Below are 21,261 nucleotides of genomic sequence, written 5' to 3'. Positions count from 1 at the left end.
AAAAAAAACACCAAAAAAACTGTAACTGTGAGAAAATGGGTGTTCTCACCTAACAGACCCAGATTCAAGGGCAGAAAGGACATTTACTATGCACTCTTGGCTCCTAGCAAGGTTCTGGCCCCTGGGAAAAGATCAGGCCACTCCTAAAACAATCCTTCCTTGTCAGCTAGTTTTCTAACCCAACCCCCATGGACGCCCCTCACAGGTTATCCTAGGGAACTGCAGGTTTCTTCCAGGACGGGAATAGGTGGCAGCTGGTCACACACTATCCATTTACATGGCTTTTTCAGCAACAAGATGACCACTGGAAAAGATTTTTCCTTTGTCTCCAGATGAGGATATGGGTCACTTCAGTGGCCACCGCGCACAGGATGGGCCATCCTTTCCTAGTCCCAGGCCTAGCATGAAGCAGGAGCTCCCCAGGTGGGAAGGGAGGCTCACAGCCACCTACTTAATCTCAAACCCCTGTGCCCTCTCTCAGGAGGGTAGAGGCCTCTAGGGGTGCAGGTGTGACATCTGTCTTGCTTCCATTCCCACCCTCACACACACAGCTGGAGTTACACACAGTGAATGCTGGAGGAGTGGCTCTGTTAAACAGGCACACACTTGAATAACGTTTTTCCCTTTGATATATTTTATAGATTATTATGGGTCTTGGGCATGCTGAGCACAGGCTGTGCCACTGAGCGACACCCCCTGAATTTCTGGAGTATTTCTTAGCACCAAATGGTGGTTACTAAGCAACCATTTTGAAGATCATCTGGAAGGCTCTGGGAGTTGGTACCTATGCCCAACCTCAAGGCCTCTGAGCAAGGAGCGTGGGTAGTACTTATACTTGTTGCTTACATCATAATCTGGCATCCCTAAATTTGTGTAAAAATTTCAGTGACACGCTGTTTTTTTGTAAATGAAAAGAAGCCGAAATTCTGTAGTCCATTCTGTGTGGTTCTCATCCCAATCTTCCATCTGCATAGTAGGATGGCACTGTCTGGTCAGAGAGGTCTTCCTGTCCCTGTGAGGCAAGTCTCCTAGCAGAGACTGGATCCTTAGCTGGGGAGGACCCAATGACGGAGGAACAAGGACACAAGGGTACAACACCCATGCTGATGGGGGACATGAGCTCTGGCAGAACTCAACTCAGACAGCATGTCTGTATTCTCCCAGATGTCTCCTTCACCTCTGCGGTGGCTCCATTTGCACACACAGAGGCCTGTTCTGGCTCTGGCTCAGGGTAGCCAGTGTGAAGGCCTGTGATTGGTTCTCTGTGTCCTGCCTGTCCACTCTAACTCATCCTGACTCCCTGACAGACCTCAGAATCAGAGGGCATGCTGACCTAAAAACCAACTCAGGCAAAGCTTCTTAAAGCCTTGAATCAAGGCAGCTTCTGACTGCTGCTGCCCTTTGTTTTAAATAAAGATACAAAGTATTATTAAATGTATATATATTTTAATAAAGCCAATAGTTATTTTATTTATAGGAGCTTTCAAAGTAAGATACAAAATGTAGAGTTCCAGTTTGGAAGCATAGTAACTCTTCACCCAAAATCCTGCAGATGTCTGAGCAAGACAGTCATGCCTGCTCAGTCATGTAGAGGACACGCACACTCACACACACACACGCGCACGTGCACACACACTCACACACACATGCGCTTTGGCAAGACCTCTCCGCCGAGCGCAGCACCTGGAATCACCAGTGTTCAGAGCGGGCAGGGCTAGGAACACAGCACCCGCACACAGAGACTACACAAACAGCGCCCCACAGTCTCCGCTATGGAGATGCAAGTACACAGAGTGTCTTCCTTGATAGGAGAGGGGGAGGAAAACAAAACAAACTGGAAGGTGCTAGGGAGAGGGGCAGGGGCACAGAGGACTGATGTGTGTCCAGGGTGGGGTGGTCTGGGGAGGCACTGTTAAAACCAGAGTGCTTCTGTCTAACAGAACTGGAAGAAACACATTACTGAAGGAGATAGAAAAAACTATCTTACAAGGAAAAAAAAAACCAATCAGCCACAAGGAACGTCAACAGAGATTAGTGTGCACACTGTGACAACTAACAGACAAGAGCCACACAGGGTTGGTGCAAAACACGTGCCTGAAAAACTCTATGTACAAAACAGTTCTCTGTAAACATGGTGAGGTGAATGGAACCCATGGTGGGTGAAGGATCGCAGATACAGGCAGCAATGGCGTCTGCACACAGCCAAGACAACACCATAGGGAAATCTCAGGTGGCTGGGCACAGAAGCCCTATGGGTCCTCTAGGATTTGGGTTTGCCTGTGTGTGCGTGCATGTGTGTGAGTGATGTGTGTACATACATATATGTTCTTTTTGGTATTTTTAAATATAAATTTACTTCTATCTGTAGAAAAATGAGAACATAAATGTGTTATTAAATCTTTGTTGGAAAAGCTTGTAATGGAGTTAGAAAGAATAAACCATTTATTAGTAGTTAAACATATATTAAAATGGTTTAATGATTTAAGAAAATATAAAAAAAATATTAATACTGTCAAACTTTCATACCAGAAAATATCATGGATTTTTCTCAATTAGACTTTTTTCAAAGGTGAAATATGAAAAAAATTTAAATAAGATTTATATAAAGAACTTTCTGCAACCTCAACTAATAATACAGTGGGATGTCTAGTCTATATAGATATTTATTTATTATTTTTCAATTTAAGCACCATTCAATTCTTCTGGATCCATCCTGGCTGGAAAATACCCCTAAATCCACAGGATATTATCTACTTAATGGCACATGTTAACTGAAAATGTAGTTTGTGTTTGATTTTGTTGTTTGTTTTCTAAAGACTTTTAACTGCTGTCCACATCACAATCAGTTTGTCTTCTGAGCCAGCTCACAGTGTCCCTGTGGTTTCGGTGTACGTGTGTGAGGGGGCCCATGCAGCCCCTCCCCCACGACTCCCTACCTGGGCCTGTGCCCACCCCTCTGGCCACATGAGGGGCAGTGGGTGCAGTCTCCATGGGCAGTGGCTCATCTCTGAGCCCCATCAGAAGAAGTACACCTTCAACACCAGCTTTTCATCCTGCCTCTGTGAATCTGGTGAAGACTGCAGGGTGAGACGAGTTAACCAAGCCCCGAAAGACCCAGTGGCCACTTCTGATCACAAGGAGTCTATACTTATCCCACTGTGTATGGTGTTAAATGAAGTTAGTGTTGAGAGCAAACTTCCAGCCAGTATATCTGGTATGTTAAAAGACTCATGGGCATTTTAGGCAGGAGAAGTTTGAACCAAAGCCTATGTGAAAAATAGCTATGATGTCAGTGATTGGTGTGGTCAACACCCAGTGTGTCGAGGAAGGAGGAAAGACTGCCAGAAGAAGTCCGTTTTGTTCTCAGCCTTACAGGCCTCAGGCCATCTGCGCACAAAGCAGGATTAATCCCCTCAGACACCTGTTCTCCAGATAGGCTATCCCAACCACCCGAGGTGCTTACTAAGCATGCAGATTTCACAGCAACCCCCCAGCACTGGACTCTCCTTCGGCTGGTTCTCCCGGGTCTGCTGCTTTTCAAAGTCTGAGAAACATGACTTTGAGCTGCCAACTGCCCCTGCCCCCGAGGAATATTCCCCTCCCTGGGATCGGGGTGCACTGGTCCTCTAGGGGAGCGGGAGGAGGCTGGTATCAGCCCAGGTGCAGGGGCGCTCACCACTCCAGCTCCGGCTGACAGGCAGGCTTGCCCTGGTCAGTACTGGGGCAGGTAGGCCGGCCTGCGCTCAGCCTTGCCAGGGAAGGCCTTGAAGGCCTTGGGTGCTGCCTTGTGTGCTGGTGGGGTTGGGGCCGGAGGCTGTGGCGGCGGCGTCTGCACATAAGTGAAGGAGGTGGCACTGCAGTCGCTGGTGGCTGCCCACACGGGGGACTGCAGCATTTGCATGGTGTCGTTCCACTGGCTGCCAGGGCTGGCGACGGCATAGAGGGGTGTGCCATGGCTGGGCAGCGTGCTGGGCAGCGGGGAAGGATGCTGCCAGGGTGCTTTGGGCGGCCAGGTTTTGGTTTTGTTCTCCTGGGAGACAAAAGAGGTCCTTAAGTGGGGATTTATCATGTCTTCCCATGTCCCCAGAAATCTGGCCCTTCTTCTTTTATAGGGTGAGAGCTATGGCTTCTCACAGCCTTGTCCAGGGGACTGGCTTATGATGACAACAATGTCACTGTCCAATATGGAAGCCACTTGCCAGGAGTGCAGAACTGTGTGTGTTTGGGGGGAATACTGGGGTTTGAATACCCACTGTTCTTTAGCCTTTGCACTCAAAGCAACTGCTCTACCATTTGAGTTACACTTCCACTTCTGGCTTTTGGGGGTTAGTTAGAGCTAGGACTCTAGGATTTGCCTGCTGAAGCGAGTTTGACTGTGACCCTAGATCTCAGTCTCATGAACAGCTAGAATGGTGGGTGTGAGCCCTGGTGTCGAGCATCCTGCCCTCTTGAGACAAGCTTCAGAACCCCTACCCATGCCCACAGTACCTGGTTCATGTCCTCCACGGTGGGAAGGAGAGGTGGCGAGGGCAGCATGCTGGTGTCCTGCTCTCCACTGCTATGTTTCCTGAAAGAATCAAGAGCTCAGAGTGGCAATGGCCTGGATTCCTTCAGCTAAACCTTAGGGAATGATCTAGCTGCTTAGCTCTGGGGTCTCCAGGCCCTGAGGTGTAGGCAAGGTGGCCTCCTGAGTAGATAGGATTGCAGGCGTGAATCACCAGCACCCAGCTTCCCACTTCTTTCTCACCAAACTCACCTCTAATCATAGTCATTTTCATCTGAACATGCTGTACTGTTAGGAGGGTCTGAGGGGGTGAGACCCCTGCAAGGAACTACAGAGCCTGCTGGGAAGCCTTATCAGTGACTACTCTGCTGTCCTGGTGCTAGTCCTGGGCAGAAGAGACTGCACCCTGCACAGCCCAGACCAGCACCCACAGACCATGTCTGTCTCTCTCTCTCTCTTTGCCAGTGCTGGGGCTTGAACTCAGGGCCTAAGCCCTGTCCCTGGCTTCTTTTTCCTCAATGCTAGCACTCTACCACTTGAGCCACAGAGCCATTTCTGGCTTTTGCTATAAATGTTGTGCTGAGGAATTGAACTCAGGGCTTCATGTATGTGAGGCAATCACTAGGCCATATTCCCAGCCCACAGACCCTGTCTCTTGATTCCTCCTTTGTCTATTACACTTGTGTTTCTGGCTACCACGAAATGGTTCTTTCATAAAAAAAACCCAACCCCAACACTGTCTCCTGTGCTACAAGCCTCTGATAGGACCAGGCTGGCTCAGCTTGTGGACAATTAATTCCTCCTGAAAATGCTCTTTATAGGCTGCTGGGCTCCTGGCTTTCCCAGGAGTGAGCCATGGGTCACATTCTCATGTGCCCTTTCTTCCTTGTGGCTCAGAAATCTCTTCTTACCTTCTCTGCTTGACTGCAGCCACGAGGTCAGGCCCTGAAAACATGGAGAACAGGCTATCCCCGTTGGCTGAAGATGTCTCATCACTGGAACTGGCGGAGTCTCCTTGAGCACCTGACCAGCCACTGTGCAGGCCATCCCTGAAAGTCCAAGAGAGAAACTGGTCCTGGGCCCCCTGCCAACCAGAGGGACACTGACCCACAGCCCCAAGCCTGCCCTCCCTCCACCAATCTCATAACTCAACAGTCGACTCCCATCTCTCTACCTTCCAGAACCCAAGCTTTTTTTCCCTTCTCCTTTCTTTCAAAAGTAGCATCTTTTATTGTCCTAAGAACCCTTTGGTTTGTACATAAATTTTAATATCGGATGGGAAGCTGGCTTAGTGGTAGAGTGCTTGGCTAGTATGCATGAAGCCCTGAAGTTCAATTCCTCAGTGCCACACACACAGAAAAAGCTGGAAGTAGTGCTGTGACTCAACATGCTAGAGCACTAACCTGGAGCAAAATGAGCTCAGGGACAGTGCCCAGGCCCCCAAGTTCAAGCCCCATGATAGACAAACAAAAAAAGATGCTGATCTAGGTAGAGGAGTGACTGAACTCATGAGCTTGTAGCGTGGTGTGTCCACAGGGACTGATCACACCACTTGCAGTCCTTTCCAAGCTCCTGAAGAGTCAACACTTGCCATTGGCTCAAGTGGGGATTTGGAACTGAACTGCCAACCACGGTGCACAAACGTTTATGCATCTCCCCTTCCCACAGACTCCACAGAGGATATCCAGACCCTGAACTTGGCTCCCTTGTTAGGCTTATGCTCACCCTTCTGTGAAGAACTCTGGAAGAGGCCAGGTCCGGTGGGCGTCCTCCATGGGGGGCCAGTTGCCTCGGGTGTGGCCTGGTCGGCGACCATGCTGGGAATGCCGCTTCTGCTGCATTGCCTGGCTCACTCCTGCCACATAGCGAGCAAACTCTGGATCTGAACCCACTATGTTGAGACAAAGGAACAGACAAGGGTGGTAGACAAGTCAGCCTCTTGGTTTCTTTCTGTGGATGGGGTGGCCACATACACATGCCCCAGAGTTGGTCGCTGGCTACAGCCAATACCCTGCAGGAGGAAATGAGGTTTTTGGCACTGAGGTTTCAAGTTGGGGGATGGTGTGAGCAGGGACTATCAGGAACAGTTATCATCAACTTACGCCCATCATCCTAGCTACTCAGGAGGCTGAGATCTGAGGATCGCAGTTCAAAGCCAGCCCAGGTAGGAAAGTCTGTGAGACTCTTATCTCCAATTAACCACAAAAAAGATGCTAGAAATAGAGCTGTGGTGTAAGTAGTAGAGTACCAACTTGGAGCAAAAAAGCTTAAGGACAGGGCCAGGGCCTCAAGTACAAGCCCCAGTACCAGAGTGCGCACACGTGTGTGCATGCACACGCACACACACACCCAACATAAGCAAAGCTAGTTGCCACCAGCCTCTTCTCATGAGTCCTTCCCATGCCTGTTAGACCAGCTTTATCTAAGGTTCTAGACAGGGTGAAACAGTCTTTAAATGAGGGGGATTATTTCACTTTAAGTAAGGCTGTGGCAGACATGCCCTAAGAAATCCTCAGTGATGACATCCTACATTGAAATGGGGTGAGGAAGAGGGAGGCCTCATGTACCTGCAGGGTCAAAAGGCAGAATCTCTCCCAGCATTCCAAAGACTCCATCGCTTTGGTCCCGGTTTGGCCAGGTGTTGTTTCTAGGTCCCTGTGGCTTCTGTCCCAGAACCTCTGACATCACATTGTCCATGTAGCTGCTTACTAGACCCAGGCTGTACAAGTCAGAACTCAGGTCAGATATGCCTGGCCACTGGCCCAGAGGAGACAGACCTGCTCCCACCGGCTGTGTCGGCTGCTGGGAGGAGCCATGGACCCATTTCCCAGGTGCCCGAGGCTGGGGTGGGGGCTGCTGTGGTCCAATGGGTTGGAGCAGGTGTTGGTAGTACTGCACCTGGGGTGGTTGTTGCTTTGGAGACTGCTGCTGAGGGACCAGACTTGGCTGGGAGGTCAGAGGGGGGTGGGCCCCAGCCTGGGGGGGGCGTGGGGGAGGGGGCACTGGCAGTGACGGCTGCTGTGGTTGCAAAACTCCGGCCTTCTGCTCAGTCACCAAGGCTGTGGCAGCAGAATTACGCCTGGTCACTAACGGGGAACCCTGATGTGACTGGCCCATGTTGAAGCCAGAGAGGAAGTCGATCACTTCCTGCATCTCCTGATCGCTTGGTAAGTTCATGCCCTTCTCATCCTTGCCATCTTCCCCGGGCAGCAAGTTCTCCCGCCTCTCCAGGAGGAAACCATTGGCCATTGGATTACTGGAATTCTGAGCTGACTGGGAAGGGTCTGGGGTTCTAGGGAAACTGCCAATGTTCAGAATGCTTTGTAATCGTGTGTCTATGTTGCCAGGCATTTTGGCCTTCTCTTCTGAACAGCCAGCTATAAAGATGTTTTTGGAAGGGGTGCTTGGGATGGAATAATTTGTGCCACTGCTCGAGCCAGAACAGGAAGCTTTCTTGGTGAACCGGGAGGTCAGTTTGGAGAAGGTCTTCTGCAGGCCGCCTGAAGATTTGGTGCCATTTCCAGAAGGTAGGTCGGCTGGATTCCCAAAGTCACAGACCTCTCTTTGGAGCTGGATCTGTATGCAGGGTAAAGCTTGTTCCCTGTTTAAACAGGAAAAAAAAAAAAAAAAAAAAGACAAAGACTATCAAGGGGACCTGGGTACCAGTGGCTCACATGTATAATCCTAGCTACTTAAGAGGCTGAGATCTGAAGTCATGAGTCTGTGACTCTCTCTCTCTTTTTTTTTCCCCCTGGGGCTTGAACTCAGGGCCTGAGCACTGTCCCTGGCTTCTTTTTGCTCAAGCCTAGCGCTCTGCCACTTGAGCCACAGCACCACTTCTATATATATATATATATATATATATATATATATATATATATATATATATATGAGATATATATATATGTGGTGCTGAGGCATTGAACCCAGGGCTTCATGTATGCAAAGCAAGCACTCTACCACTAAGCCATATTCCCAGCTCTTAGTCTGTGACTCTTATAGCCAATTAACTACCAAAAAAAGCTGGACGTAGAGCTTCCAAGTGTCAAACACTAGCCTTGAGCAAAAAAACTCAGGGACAGTGCCTAGGCCCTGAGTTCAAGCCTCAGGACTGAGGTGTGTGTGTGTACATACACATACACACACACACACACAACTGGAGAATGAATCCATATCTCTCTCTCTCTTTTTTTTTTTTGGCCAGTCCTGGGGTTTGGGATTCAGGGTCTGAGCACTGTCCCTGGCTTCTTTTTGCTCAAGGCTAGCACTCTGCCACTTGAGCCACAGCACCACTTCTGGCTTTTTCTATATATGTGGTGCTGAGGAATCCGAACCCAGGGCTTCATGTAAACGAGGCAAGCACTCTTGCCATTAGGCCATATTCCCAGCCCTTGAATGCATCTCTTAAACAAGGAAGACTCAGACTGCCTAGTATTTTTGAGGCCCTGGATTTGATCCTGGAGCACTGCCCAAAAGTGGAGAGCTGGAGGCATGGCTCAAGTAGTAGACTGCCTGCCTAGTAAGTGTGAGGCCTTAGTTCAAATCCGAGAACCACTTTAAAAAAAAAAAAAGGAAAAGACACACACATACATGGAGGAGACAGGGAGGGAAGAAGAGAGGAAGAGAGAAAGGGAGAGAAAAAGGGAGAGAGGGAAGGGTCCATGTATAAAGGAACAGTAGGGGGTGCTAGTGTACTCAATCTCTGGTAGCTTAACCTGGGGCTATGAAAATGGCAACATTTGGCTTCTGGCCTAGGTGTCAACCCAGCAGAGGACTGAAAAGCAGGATAGATGCGCGGAAGCCACTGGCAGGGTTGGGTCTGTGCTGGAGGGTGAGGATGGAGAAGCAGGTTCACCCAGCAGAGGGCAAATGGACAAGTTCACACCACATGGCACCATGGTGGCTGAATAGTTGCCACTTGTATGAAGTTTTCTGAAAAAATGTTTTTCCTGAACTGAAAGGAAGAAAGGACACAGGCAGGAGTTGAGACTAGAGGTGGTGACAGTGTGAGCCTGCAGAAGTTCTAGCCATGTGGTGGTAGGAGGGAGAAGAGGTATCGTGGCAGGATGTTTAAGGTTTCTACTAGTTCTAAAATTAGCAATTCAGCAAGAAGCAATCTTACAGCTATACTGTCAGCTGCTTTCACGGGTGTGTGTGTGTGTGTGTGTGTGTGTGTGTCTGTCTGTCTGTCTGAGAGACAGAGAGGTGAGACACAAGGCCCTATGCATGCTAGGCAAATGCTCTACCACTGAGCCACATCCCTAGCAGCTACTTTCAGATATGAGTTCATTTCATGGAGGATGTGAATACATTTTTTTTTTTTTTTTTGGCCTGTCCTGGGGCTTGGACTCTGGGCCTGAGCACTGTCCCTGGCTTCTTTTTGCTCAAGGCTAGCACTCTGCCACTTGAGCCACAGCGCCACTTCTGGCCATTTTCTGTATATGTGGTTCTGGGGAATTGAACCCAAGGCCTCATGTATACGAGGCAGGCACTCTTGCCACTAGGCCATATCCCCAGCCCCCATGAATACATTTTAATATTCCTCTGCTCTTACCTCATAAGAGCATAAAGAGCATAAAGTCTGGTTAAGGGCCCTACCACCATTTTACTGTGTATGCTGGTACTGGGCTTGAACTTAGGACCTCTTGTTCTCACTTAGCTCTTTCACTTAAGGCTGGCAGTCTACTACTTGAGCCACAAATTCACTTCTGGATTTTTGCTGACTAATTAGAGATAAGAGTCTCAAGTCTCAAGGCCTTTTCTGCTTGGGGTTGACTCTTTTTTTTTTTTTTTTTTTTGCCAGTCTTGGGGCTTGGACTTAGGGCCTGAGCACTAACCCTGGCTTCTTTTTGCTTAAGGCTAGCTAGCATTCTACACTTGAGCCACAATGTCACTTCCAGCCTTTTCTGTTTATGTGGTGCTAAGGAATTGAACCCAAGGCTTCATGCATGCTAAGCAAGCACTCTACCACTAGGCCACATTCTCAGCCCCTGGTTTGGGTTTTTTTTTTTTAGATCAGTTGTGGGGCTTGAACGCAGGGCCTGGTTACTGTTCTTGAGCTTTTTTGCTCAAGCCAGTGGCTTATGCCTATAATTGTAGCAACTAAGGAAGCTGAGATCTGAGGCTCATAGTTCAAAGGTAACCTGGGCAGGAAAGTCTGTGACACTCCTATCCTTAATCAACCACCAAAAAAAGCTGGAAGTAGAGGTGTGGCTCAATTGGTTGCTAGCTTTGAGCACAAAAGCTCAGGGACAGTGACCAGGCCCTGAATTTATACCCGAAGACTAGCACCAAAAAATTAAAAAAAAAAAAAAAAAAGAATAGAATATTACTGCAAAGTCCTTTTGCATGACTACTTGCACATACACCACCACCACCACTACTACTACTACAACTATCAGTGACATAAACACACATAAACAGAATTTGGTCTCAATTCAGTATGCTTACAATGCAAATGAGCTGGATAGAAAAACTGCCAAAACTGGCCAGGGCACCTACCTGCCTGCTCTCCAGCGGTTGAGGTCCAGTACAGCTGTGTAGAGCACATCCACCAGGCCCAGGGTCTTCTCAGGATCAAGGCTTCTCTGCAGCAGGGACATGGTAGCGGGGTCTTCCTTCAGGCACCTAGGTACAAACCAGGCTGCATGAATTTGGTTGCAAAGGTGTTCTGAGCAGCTTCATGGAAAAGACTTTAAGTTTGGGCAAATGCTAACATTGCAACTCACTGTTCTGCAAAAGGCAGAGGAAAAAACAGCACCTGGGAACTTGTGACATCAAAATACAGATGTGCTTCAAATCACAATGAGATCCCAAATAGATCCTTCCTAAGATGAGACTATTGTATACATTTAATATGTACCTGACCTAGAGAATGTCATTGCTTAATCTAGTCTATCCTATGCTTACGGTAGGCTACCCTTGGACAAGATCTAACCTGTAATTGTTGTCTAATGAAGTGCTAATTATCTCGTGTGAGTTAAAACAGAATGGCTATGTGGTGCCATCTGGATATACATGTCTTCCTTTTGTCCCTGACACAGAGTTCCTGAAATACTAACTCCCTAAGTGCTAAAAGGAAGTTTGCTGCGAGTCTTTGAGTGCTTGGGTGTCAGACTCCAGTTTCTGATATAGAACTCCTAAATATCTTGGAATCTTCTAGGTGACTGACTCCTCTTTTTTTCTGGTGTCAGTACTGAGGCTTGAACTCATGGCCTGGATACTGTACCTTACTTAACTTCTTTGCTCAAGGCTGGTGCTCTACCATTTGAGCTACAGCGCCACTTTCAAGTTTTTGGGGGTGAATTAGGAGATAAGAGTCTTATGGACTTCCCTGCCTGTTCTGGCTTTGAACTGCGATCCTCATATCTCAGCCTCTTGATTAGCTTTATTTTTTTCAGACAGGGTCTTGCTTTTTGTACAGGCTTGACTTGAACTACAATTTTTTTTTGAGCAGCAATGTGACAAAATAAGTAGAAAATTCCACACTCTGGGCTGGGGATATGGCCTAGTGGCAAGAGCACTTGCTTCGTATACATGAAGCCCTAGGTTCGATTCCCCAGCACCACATATACAGAAAATGGCCACAAGTGGCGCTGCGGCTCAAGTGGCAGAGTGCTAGCCTTGAGCAAAAAGAAGCCAGGACAGTGCTCAGGCCCTGAGTTCAAGCCCCAGGACTGGCAAAAAAAAAAAAAAAAAAAAGAAAAGAAAAAGAAAAAGAAAATTGTACACTCTGACCTCATGAAACAGGCTAATAGTCCAAACTTAATGTGTATTGAAACTACTTTACAAAATTTACATTTAGACGACCTGTGTAAGGGGTATATTTGACATAAGTGAGTTTTGTGTTTAGATTCAGATTCCACTCCAAAGATTATGTACTCATCACATACCCAGGCAAATGTTCCAAAATTCAAAAAAAATCTGGGATATGAGACACTTAAAAGAGTCCCAAGCACAGACCAGCTGCTAATATCATATAAAATGGGGAAAAACTAAAACCATTTCCCCTAAAATCAGGAACAAGACAAGGATGCCCACTTTCTACTCCTATTCAATATAGTTCGGAATCCCTAGCCAGAGCACTAAGGCAAGAAAAAGGACATTTAAGGGATCCATATAGGGAAGGAAGAAATCAAATTATCCCTATTTGCAGATGACATGATCTTATACTTGAAGGACCCATAAAAACTCCACTCCAAAGCTTCTAAAACTGGGGCTGGGGATATAGCCTAGTGGCAAGAGTGCCTGCCTCGGATACACGAGGCCCTAGGTTCGATTCCCCAGCACCACATATACAGAAAACGGCCAGAAGCGGCGCTGTGGCTCAAGTGGCAGAGTGCTAGCCTTGAGCGGGAAGAAGCCAGGGACAGTGCTCTGGCCCTGAGTCCAAGGCCCAGGACTGGCCAAAAAAAAAAAAAAAAAAAAAAAAAAACAAAGCTTCTAAAACTAATAAACCATTTTGGCAAAGTAGCAGGATACAAAATTAATCCACATAAATCAGCAGCCTTTCTGTACAACAATAATATACAAGCAGAAAAGGAAATCATGGAAACAACAACATTTGTAATAGCTAAAAAAATATCTAAATAAAATATACAAAGATGTAAAAGATCTATTTTGTGAAAACTCTAAAAATATAAAGAGGGCTGGGAATATGGCCTAGAGGCAAGAGTGCCTGCCTCATATACATGAGGCCCTGGGTTCGATTCCCCAGCACCACATATACAGAAAATGGCCAGAAGTGGCACTGTGGCTCAAGTGGTAGAGTGCTAGCCTTGAGTGAAAAGAAGAAGCCAGGGACAGTGCTCAGGCCCTGAGTCCAAGCCCCAGGACTGGCCAAAAAAATAAATAAATAAATAAAAAATAAATAAAATAAAAATATAAAGAGAGAAATCCAAGAGGACACTAGTAAAGGGAAAGACCTTTCATGCTCATGGATAGGTAGAATCAATATCATGAAAATGGCCATATTGCCAAAGATGATATACACATTCAACGCAATCTCCACCCAAATCCCAACGACATTCTTCTTTTTTTTTTTTTGCCAGTCCCGGGCCTTGAACTCAGGGCCTGAGTACTGTCCCTGGCTTCTTTTTGCTCAAGGCTAGCAGTCTGCCACTTGAGCCATAGAGCCAGTTCTGGCTTTTTCTATATATGGGGTGCTGAGGAATCAAACCCAGGGCTTCATGTATACAAGGCAAGCACTCTTGCCACTAGGCCATATTCCCAGCCCCTCCAACGACATTCTTTACAGAAATAGAAAAAACAATCCCAAAATTTATATGGAACAACAAAAGACCTAGAATAGCAAAAGCAACTCTAGACAAAAGAAGCAGTGAGGAGGTATCACAATGCCAGATTTCAAGCTTTATTACAGAGCCATCATAACAAAAACAGCCTGGTATTGGCACAAAAACAGACCTGAAGATCAATGGAATAGGGTAGAAGACCCAGAAATAGGACCACATACTTGAAGTCTGCTGATATTTGACAAAGGAGCCAAAGACATACAATGGAAAGAACATAGCCCTTTCAACTACTGGTACTGGGAAAACTGGGTAGCCACATGCAGAAAACTCAAAGCAGACCCAAGGCGGTCACCATGCACTAATATCAACTCAAAATGGATTAAAGACCTCAACATCAGACCTGAAACCCTGAATCTACTGAAGGACAGAGTAGAAGAGACACTAGAACTTATAGGCACAGGCAGGGACTTCCTGAATAAGAGTCCCAGGGGCACAATAGATTGGAGAGAGACTCGATAAATGGGACTACATCAAAATAAAAAGTTTCTGCACAGCTAAAGACATAGCTACTAAACTGGAAAGACAGCCAACCAATTGGGAAAAGATCTTCACCAGCAGCAAAGGCCATCCATTATATACAGGGAGCTCAAGAAACAAATCCCTCTGAAACCTAATAAACCAATCACTAAACGGGCAAGGGAGCTAAAGAGAGACTTCACAGAAGAAGAAATAAAAATGGCAAAGAAACACATGAAGAAATATTCTGTAAGGGGTTAATGTAGAGGAGAGTAAGACTTGACTCCATCTTAAATTCACTGAGAGGGGCTGGGGATATGGCTTAGTGGCAAGAGTGCTTGCCTCGTATACATGAGGCCCTGGGTTCGATTCCCCAGCACCACATATACAGAAAATGGCCAGAAGTGGCGCTGTGGCTCAAGTGGCAGAGTGCTAGCCTTGAGCAAGAAGAAGCCAGGGACAGTGCTCAGGCCCTGAGTCCAAGCCCCAGGACTGGCAAAAAAAAAAAAAAAATTTCACTGAGAACTCACCTGCCCTTGAGAATTGAAAACAACTGACTAGCTTGTTACTCAAGTGTTATCGTCAGTAACTGCATTCCTGTTGGAAAACAGCCAGTCTTCATAAGCACCTCAGATTCCAAGAAATGTCAAAACTACCCGAACTGTTTGGATAAGTCACCACTTACTGTACTAAGATTGTATAGTCTGCTTGACCACCTGTGTTGTGATTTTTTCCTTTATAAGCCCAGCCTAAAAACTGATCAGGGTTACAGTTACAGCTCCCAAGTCTGTACTGAGTCTGTACTGCGCTGTTCCTGGCCGGTCAGCTAACCCTTCCCCCAATAAAGATCTTCTTGTATGAGACTGTCTCTTTGTGGCTCAAGTGGCAGAGTGCTAGCCTTGAGCAAAAAGAAGACAGGGACAGTACTCAGGCCCTGAGTCCAAGCCCCAGGACTGGCCAAAAAAAAAAAAAGGAATTCAACATCCCTGGCAGTAAAGGAAACTCAATTAAAAACAACCCTGAGATACCATCTTACCCCAGTCAGAATGGCCTATACTCTGAACTCAGGCAACAACAAATGTTGGAGGAGATGCAGAGAAAGAGGAACCCTGCTGCATTGCTGGTGGGATGTAAACTAGTGCAACCACTCTGAAGAGCAGTCTAGAGGTTCCTCAAAAAACGAAACATAGACCTTCCCTTCGACAAAGCCATACCACTCCTAGACATCTACCCTGAGCAACAGGATACAGGGTACTACAAGGACACCTGCACAGCCATGTTCATCGCTGCACAGTTCACAATAGCCAAGATACGGAAACAACCCAGGTGCCCCACTACAGAAGAATGCATCCAAAAAATGTGGTACCTGTACACAGCGAAATTCTACACAGCTATTAGAAATGATAAAATAATGGATTCACAGGGAAATGGACAGGACTAGAACAAATAATGTTGAGAGAGACAAGCCTAGAACAGAAAGACAAACGGTGCATGGTCTCCCTGATATGTGGGTGTTAGAAATAAATAACGAAGAGACATGACAAAGAAAATAGGACCCAAGCTACCAATTCACAGGGAGACCAAAAAAGGTCAGTCTTGGGAGAAAGGCACCCAAAAGTAAAACCCAAATACTAATTCATATGCACATAAATTAATATTCAGAGTGAAAAGAACTCCAAAGACATAAGGAAGCAAAGGACCTCTTAATTAGTCTTCTAGTATTTAGAGGACCCTATATTCTTTACCTCACATATGGTGTATACACATGCACATCTGAGGGAAGTTGGGAGGAAGGCAGAGAATGAGTGGAAAACAGGTGAAAAAAAATACAGTAGTGGGGGTGCCCAACAGCTACAGTGGACACTGATGAAAGCAAACTAAGCAACTCAAGGGCAGTGGGGAGGAGGGAAGAAATGAGAGAAAAAGAAGGAACAGTTTACACTAAGCAAACGGAAAGAGATGTACATATCACTCAACCTGGAAGGAATTCTTTTATTGTTAATATCATAGAGTTCATAAGCATTGTAGACTAGAATGACAATGTCCATCAAGGGGAAGATTTTTTTTTTAAATGATGAAAGCAAGGGAGGGTGGGTTGAAGGAGGGAAGGCAGGAGAAAAATTAGGGAGTAACAAGTATGACAAGAAATGTAGGGCTGGGGGCTGGGAATATGGCCTAGTGGCAAGAGTGCTTGCCTTGTATACATGAAGCCCTGGGTTTGATTCCCCAGCACCACATACATAGAAAACGGCCAGAAGCAGCGCTATGGCTCAAGTGGCAGAGTGCTAGCCTTGAGCAAAAAGAAGCCAGGGACAGTGCTCAGACCCCGAATCCCAAACCCCAGGACTGGCCAAAAAAAAAAAAAAAAAAAAAAAAAGAAATGTATATGTATTCACTACCTTAAGTATGTAACTATAACCCCTCTGTACATCATCTTGACAATAAAAAAAAAAAGAAAAAAAAAGAGTCCCAAGCATTGCTGACAAGACATTCTGTCTTTAATTTCAAAGGGAAAAGCTTGAAAAATCTGCTCAGTTACCAAAGGCAGCCAGCAGAGGGAGCGTCTGTAAAGTTCTAAAGTCTGAATTTTTTCCCTGGAGGTTCTGCAAATTACAAAGTCAGCTACACAGGGAGGGTTACTTTTTGTATGTACGTATGTATGTATGTATGTATTTAATAGGTTATGGGGCATAAATTGTGGGCCTGGACACTGTCTCTGAAATCTTCAGCTCAAGGCTAGTGCTCTACCACTTGAGCCACAGCGCCACTTTCAGTTTTCTGATGGTTAATTGGAGATAAGAGTTGCATGGACTTTCCTGATTTTGAAGAGTGATCCTCATATCTCAGTCTCCTGAGTAGTTAAGATTACAGGAGAGAGCCACCTGTGCCAGCTCAGGGAGGGTTTTTAGAAGGAAATTGAAGTGTTAAAAACATCCTGATCTTATCTGTACAAGTACACGCACACACACACACACTTTGAGCCACAGCTCCACTTCTGGTTTTCTAGTGGTTAATTGGAGCTGCGTCTCATGGACATTACTGTCCTGGCTGGCTTTAAGCCTTGATCCTCAGATCTCAGCCTCCTGAATAGCTAGGATAGCAGGCATGAGTCACTAGTGCTCAGCTGGTTTTAAGTATTTTCAGCTGCCTTGAATCTGTTATGTGCTCTCAAATTTCAAAAATAAAGAGAGAACTGAGCACTGGTGGCTTCAACCTACCTGTAAGCCCAGCTACTCAGAAGGCTAAGATCTGAAGATCAAGGTTCAAAGTCAGCCTGGGCAAGAAAGTCTATGAGACTCTTATCTCCAATTAAATAAGTATCAATAAAAATTGGAAATGCAAGTGTGGCTCAAGTGATAGACTACCAACTTTGAGTGAAAAAGCTAAGAGAGACTTAGCTGGGTTTGGTCTATTTATAAGAACTACTTAGATCCACAGAGGCACCACCAGTACCTGTGTGTCCTTAATATCCATATTTCTTTCTACTTAGGTGATATAATATTTTCTCTATGGTTAAGTATTCACTCAGATTACAATATTAAGATTAATATGATATACTGGAAGACACTGGCTATTACTAAAACTGATTCAGAACCTCAGAGTGGAATCTATATGCCCCCTGCAAGGATGAGTGGCCAAAAGTGGAAATGCTGAAGTCACACCCTTATTTTAGGCTCTGACATTCTCATTGGCCTCCAAGAAGCCCGTGAGACTCATTCTCCACTCAATATACCTCTTGTCTGCTTCTGAAGTCTAGCCCAAACTCCTATTATTATAATATTCAATACTGTTACAATTACCGTTGTGGGCAAAATGGCATCATATGCTTTCTTTTGTTCCAGTACTGTCTCTTAGTTTTTTTCTGTTTAATGCTGGAGCCACAGCTCCCCTTCTGAATTTTCTGATGGTTATTTGAAGAATTTCACCAACTTTCCCTCCCAGGCTGGCTATGAGCTGCAGTCCTCAGATCTCAGCCTACTGAGCACGAGGATTACAGACATAAGCCACCTGCAGCTGGCCCCTTTCCTGGTTTTTTAACTCATTTGTAGGAGCCTGCTTTTTTTTCCTTTAAACTATAAATTAAAAACAATCTTTTATCTCTTTGAAGTATTACAAATATAATTAAATAGGTAAAAAGGGCTCTAGTTTTCCCCAGATTTGCAATGACACTGAGCTCAAGATCAAGGTTCCAACTAGAACAAAGAGAAGGACTTTTGCATTCTCTCCTCAGCTTTAGAGACGTTATGGGTGACTGAAAAAGATCTACTAGGTTAAAAAGCTGGAGGCTGGGCTGGGGATATAGCCTAGTGGCAAGAGTGCCTGCCTCGGATACACGAGGCCCTAGGTTCGATTCCCCAGCACCACATATACAGAAAACGGCCAGAAGCGGCGCTGTGGCTCAAGTGGCAGAGTGCTAGCCTTGAGCAGGAAGAAGCCAGGGACAGTGCTCAGGCCCTGAGTCCAAGGCCCACGACTGGCCAAAAAAAAAAAAAAAAAAAAAAAAAAAAAAAGCTGGAGGCTGAGTGAAGATAGCATTGCTCATTATGAGGATCAACATGTTAGGTACACTGCAGTCAATGAGGTTCTTTTTCAGACATCTTGGCTTATTTATCACAAAGCAACAAGCAAGATATAAGTCATTATACAACAATGATTAAAAACATCGAACATGGAATTAAGAACTGTGTGTCAGGTAGCATGTGAGTTTTTCAAAACACAGCAGTCATTTCAAAGATGTGCTAACTTCCACAGTGCTAAGCCTTATGTTAATGTTAAGAGTCAAGTTACCATGTGGATGGGACTTGAACCACGATTCTGGAGCCTTCTAAACTGATCTGGGGGGCGTAGGCTTCTTTATTTTCAATCTGTGCGGTGTCAACTACAACCTAAGAGAGAAACAGAAACAACCACCAGGTTTTAGAGGGAGGGCATTTAAAGAATTACAAAGATGGGCTGGGGATATGGCCTAGTGGCAAGAGTGCTTGCCTTGTATACATGAGGTCCTGGGTTCAATTCCCCAGCACCACATATACAGAAAATGGCCAGAAGTGGCTCAAGTGGCAGAATGCTAGCCTTGAGAAAAAGAAGTCAAGGACAGCGCTCAGGCCCTGAGTCCTTGCAAGGTCCAGGACTGGCCAAAAAAAAAAAAAAAAAGAATTACAAAGATAACCAAAGAAAGAGTATTCAATGCTGAGTATTTCTAAGAACCATTCTTTGGCAGGACATCTATTCTGAGACCAAGAAGACAACAGCTATGTAAAAAAAGATGACTGAATAAGCTGAACTCTGGCGGCTCTGCTGTAATCCTAGCTACTCAGGAGGCTGAGATCCGAGGATCATGGTTCAGAGCCAGCCCAGGCAAGAAAATTCATGGGACTCTTATCTCCAATGAACCACCCAAAAGCCAGAAGTGGATGGAGCTGTGGGTTCAAGTGGTAGAATGTTGAGCACAAAAGTTCAGGGATAGTACCAGATCCTGAGTTCAGATAATGACCTTATCCTGACCTATTCAAAACAGAACAACTTCAGGACAAAGAAGTAACCACTCTTCAATGATCTCCTCTTATTTGGAGGAAAGATTTTTTTGGACAGTAATGGGATTTGAACTCAGGGCCTTGAGCTTGCTAAGCAGTGAATTACCCCCTTGCACCATACTCCTAGCTCCCTGGAGGTATGTTTTAATACTGTGCAAACATAGTAACCCATGTATCTAAGGAGTCTGACAAAGTGATGCCTGTATTTTCTAATAACTAAAAGAATTCCAAGCTGGATATGGTGGCACATGCCTGTAATCCCAGCTCTCTGAAGACAGAGGCAGAAAAATTCTAAATTTTAATGCAACCATGGCTATGTGGCTGGTTATGTGGCTGTCTCTAAACATCAACAATAAAGACTTAAACCCAAACAATCATTACCACAAAAAAAAAGTATTTCAAGGAAACAAGGATAGGGCTAGGAAAGTGGCTTAGTGGTAGAGTGCTTGCTTAGCATGCAGAAAGCCCTGGGTTCCATTTCTCAGCACCACACACACAGAAAAAGCAAGAAGTGGTGCTGTGGCTCAAGTGGTAGAGTGCTGGCCTTGAGCAAAAGAAGCCAGGGACAGTGCTTAGGACCAGAGTTCAAGCCCCAGGACTGGCAAAAAAAAAAAAAAAAAAAAAAAAGAAAGAAAAGAAGGATAAAGGACTTTAAAAACAAATCCATGATATTTCAGGAGGGGGTCAAGCTGTGCAGAGCTGTTTATCACCATCTCAAATTCTACCTCTAATGGTATCCATTTCCAGTGCTGTAAACAGCTCCTGCAGCTGCTCCCTCGGAAAGACTTCCTGTCCAAGAACAGTCTTTGTTGGGACCACAGGTGTTTCCTCTCTCCTCTTGCCCCCAGAACCCAACTCTAAAGGTCCTTTGTCAGCCAAACACAAAGGTGTCCTGCAATCAGGTGATAAGGGACTAGGAAGTTTCTGGGCTTTGAACAGGATGGGACTTTTTTTGTTTTTTGTTGTTTTTTTTTTAAACTTGGAACCATGTTTCCTCAAAATAGCCTATGTGTCCTTCTGACTTATTTGTACTTTTTTTTTTTTAAATATACTACCATGGTTCTACCAGTCTTGAAGATTACAAATCAGTCTGTTTTTTTTTTTTTTCTTATTTGGTCCACCATGGGGCTTAAACTCAGGGCCTAGGCACTGTCCCTAAGCTCTTTCAATCAAGGCTAGCACTCTACCACTGTGAGTCACAACTCTACTTTTGGTTTTCTGGTGGTTAATTGGAGATAAGAGTCTTACAGACTTTCCTGCCTGAACTGGCTTCAAGCCCTGATTCTCAGATCTCTCTGCCTCCTGAGTAGCTAGGATGACAGGAGTGAGCTACCAGCACCTGGCAGTAGTGGATGCTTTTTTCTTTTCCTTTTGTCAGTTCTAGGCACTGTCCCTGAGCTTCTTTTGCTCAAGGCTAGCATTCTACCACTTGAGCCACAGCACCACTTCCAGCCTT

At 45.6% G+C, this 21,261-nt stretch overlaps 1 protein-coding gene across 4 annotated transcripts in view; it reads right to left on the bottom strand.

Annotated features, from left to right (window-relative positions):
• The window catches only part of Garre1 (granule associated Rac and RHOG effector 1), a 67,160-nt gene that overhangs the window by 4,695 nt on the left and 41,204 nt on the right, over window positions 1-21,261 (bottom strand). For all 4 annotated transcript variants that reach the window (XM_048329757.1, XM_048329756.1, XM_048329759.1 and 1 more), the window contains 7 exons: window positions 19,060-19,157; window positions 11,006-11,131; window positions 7,072-8,105; window positions 6,230-6,395; window positions 5,416-5,553; window positions 4,489-4,567; window positions 566-4,030 (listed from right to left, as the gene is read on the bottom strand). In XM_048329757.1, the coding sequence (XP_048185714.1) occupies window positions 3,713-4,030; window positions 4,489-4,567; window positions 5,416-5,553; window positions 6,230-6,395; window positions 7,072-8,105; window positions 11,006-11,131; window positions 19,060-19,157 (1,959 nt within the window). In that variant the 3' untranslated portion in view covers window positions 566-3,712. The remainder of the gene's footprint in view (window positions 1-565; window positions 4,031-4,488; window positions 4,568-5,415; window positions 5,554-6,229; window positions 6,396-7,071; window positions 8,106-11,005; window positions 11,132-19,059; window positions 19,158-21,261) is intronic.

This window comes from Perognathus longimembris, chromosome 20, assembly GCF_023159225.1.
Source record: "Perognathus longimembris pacificus isolate PPM17 chromosome 20, ASM2315922v1, whole genome shotgun sequence".
Taxonomy (NCBI): domain Eukaryota; kingdom Metazoa; phylum Chordata; class Mammalia; order Rodentia; family Heteromyidae; genus Perognathus; species Perognathus longimembris.
The sequence above is the reverse complement of the archived record's forward strand: the minus strand, read 5'-3'. Positions and strand labels throughout refer to the sequence as shown.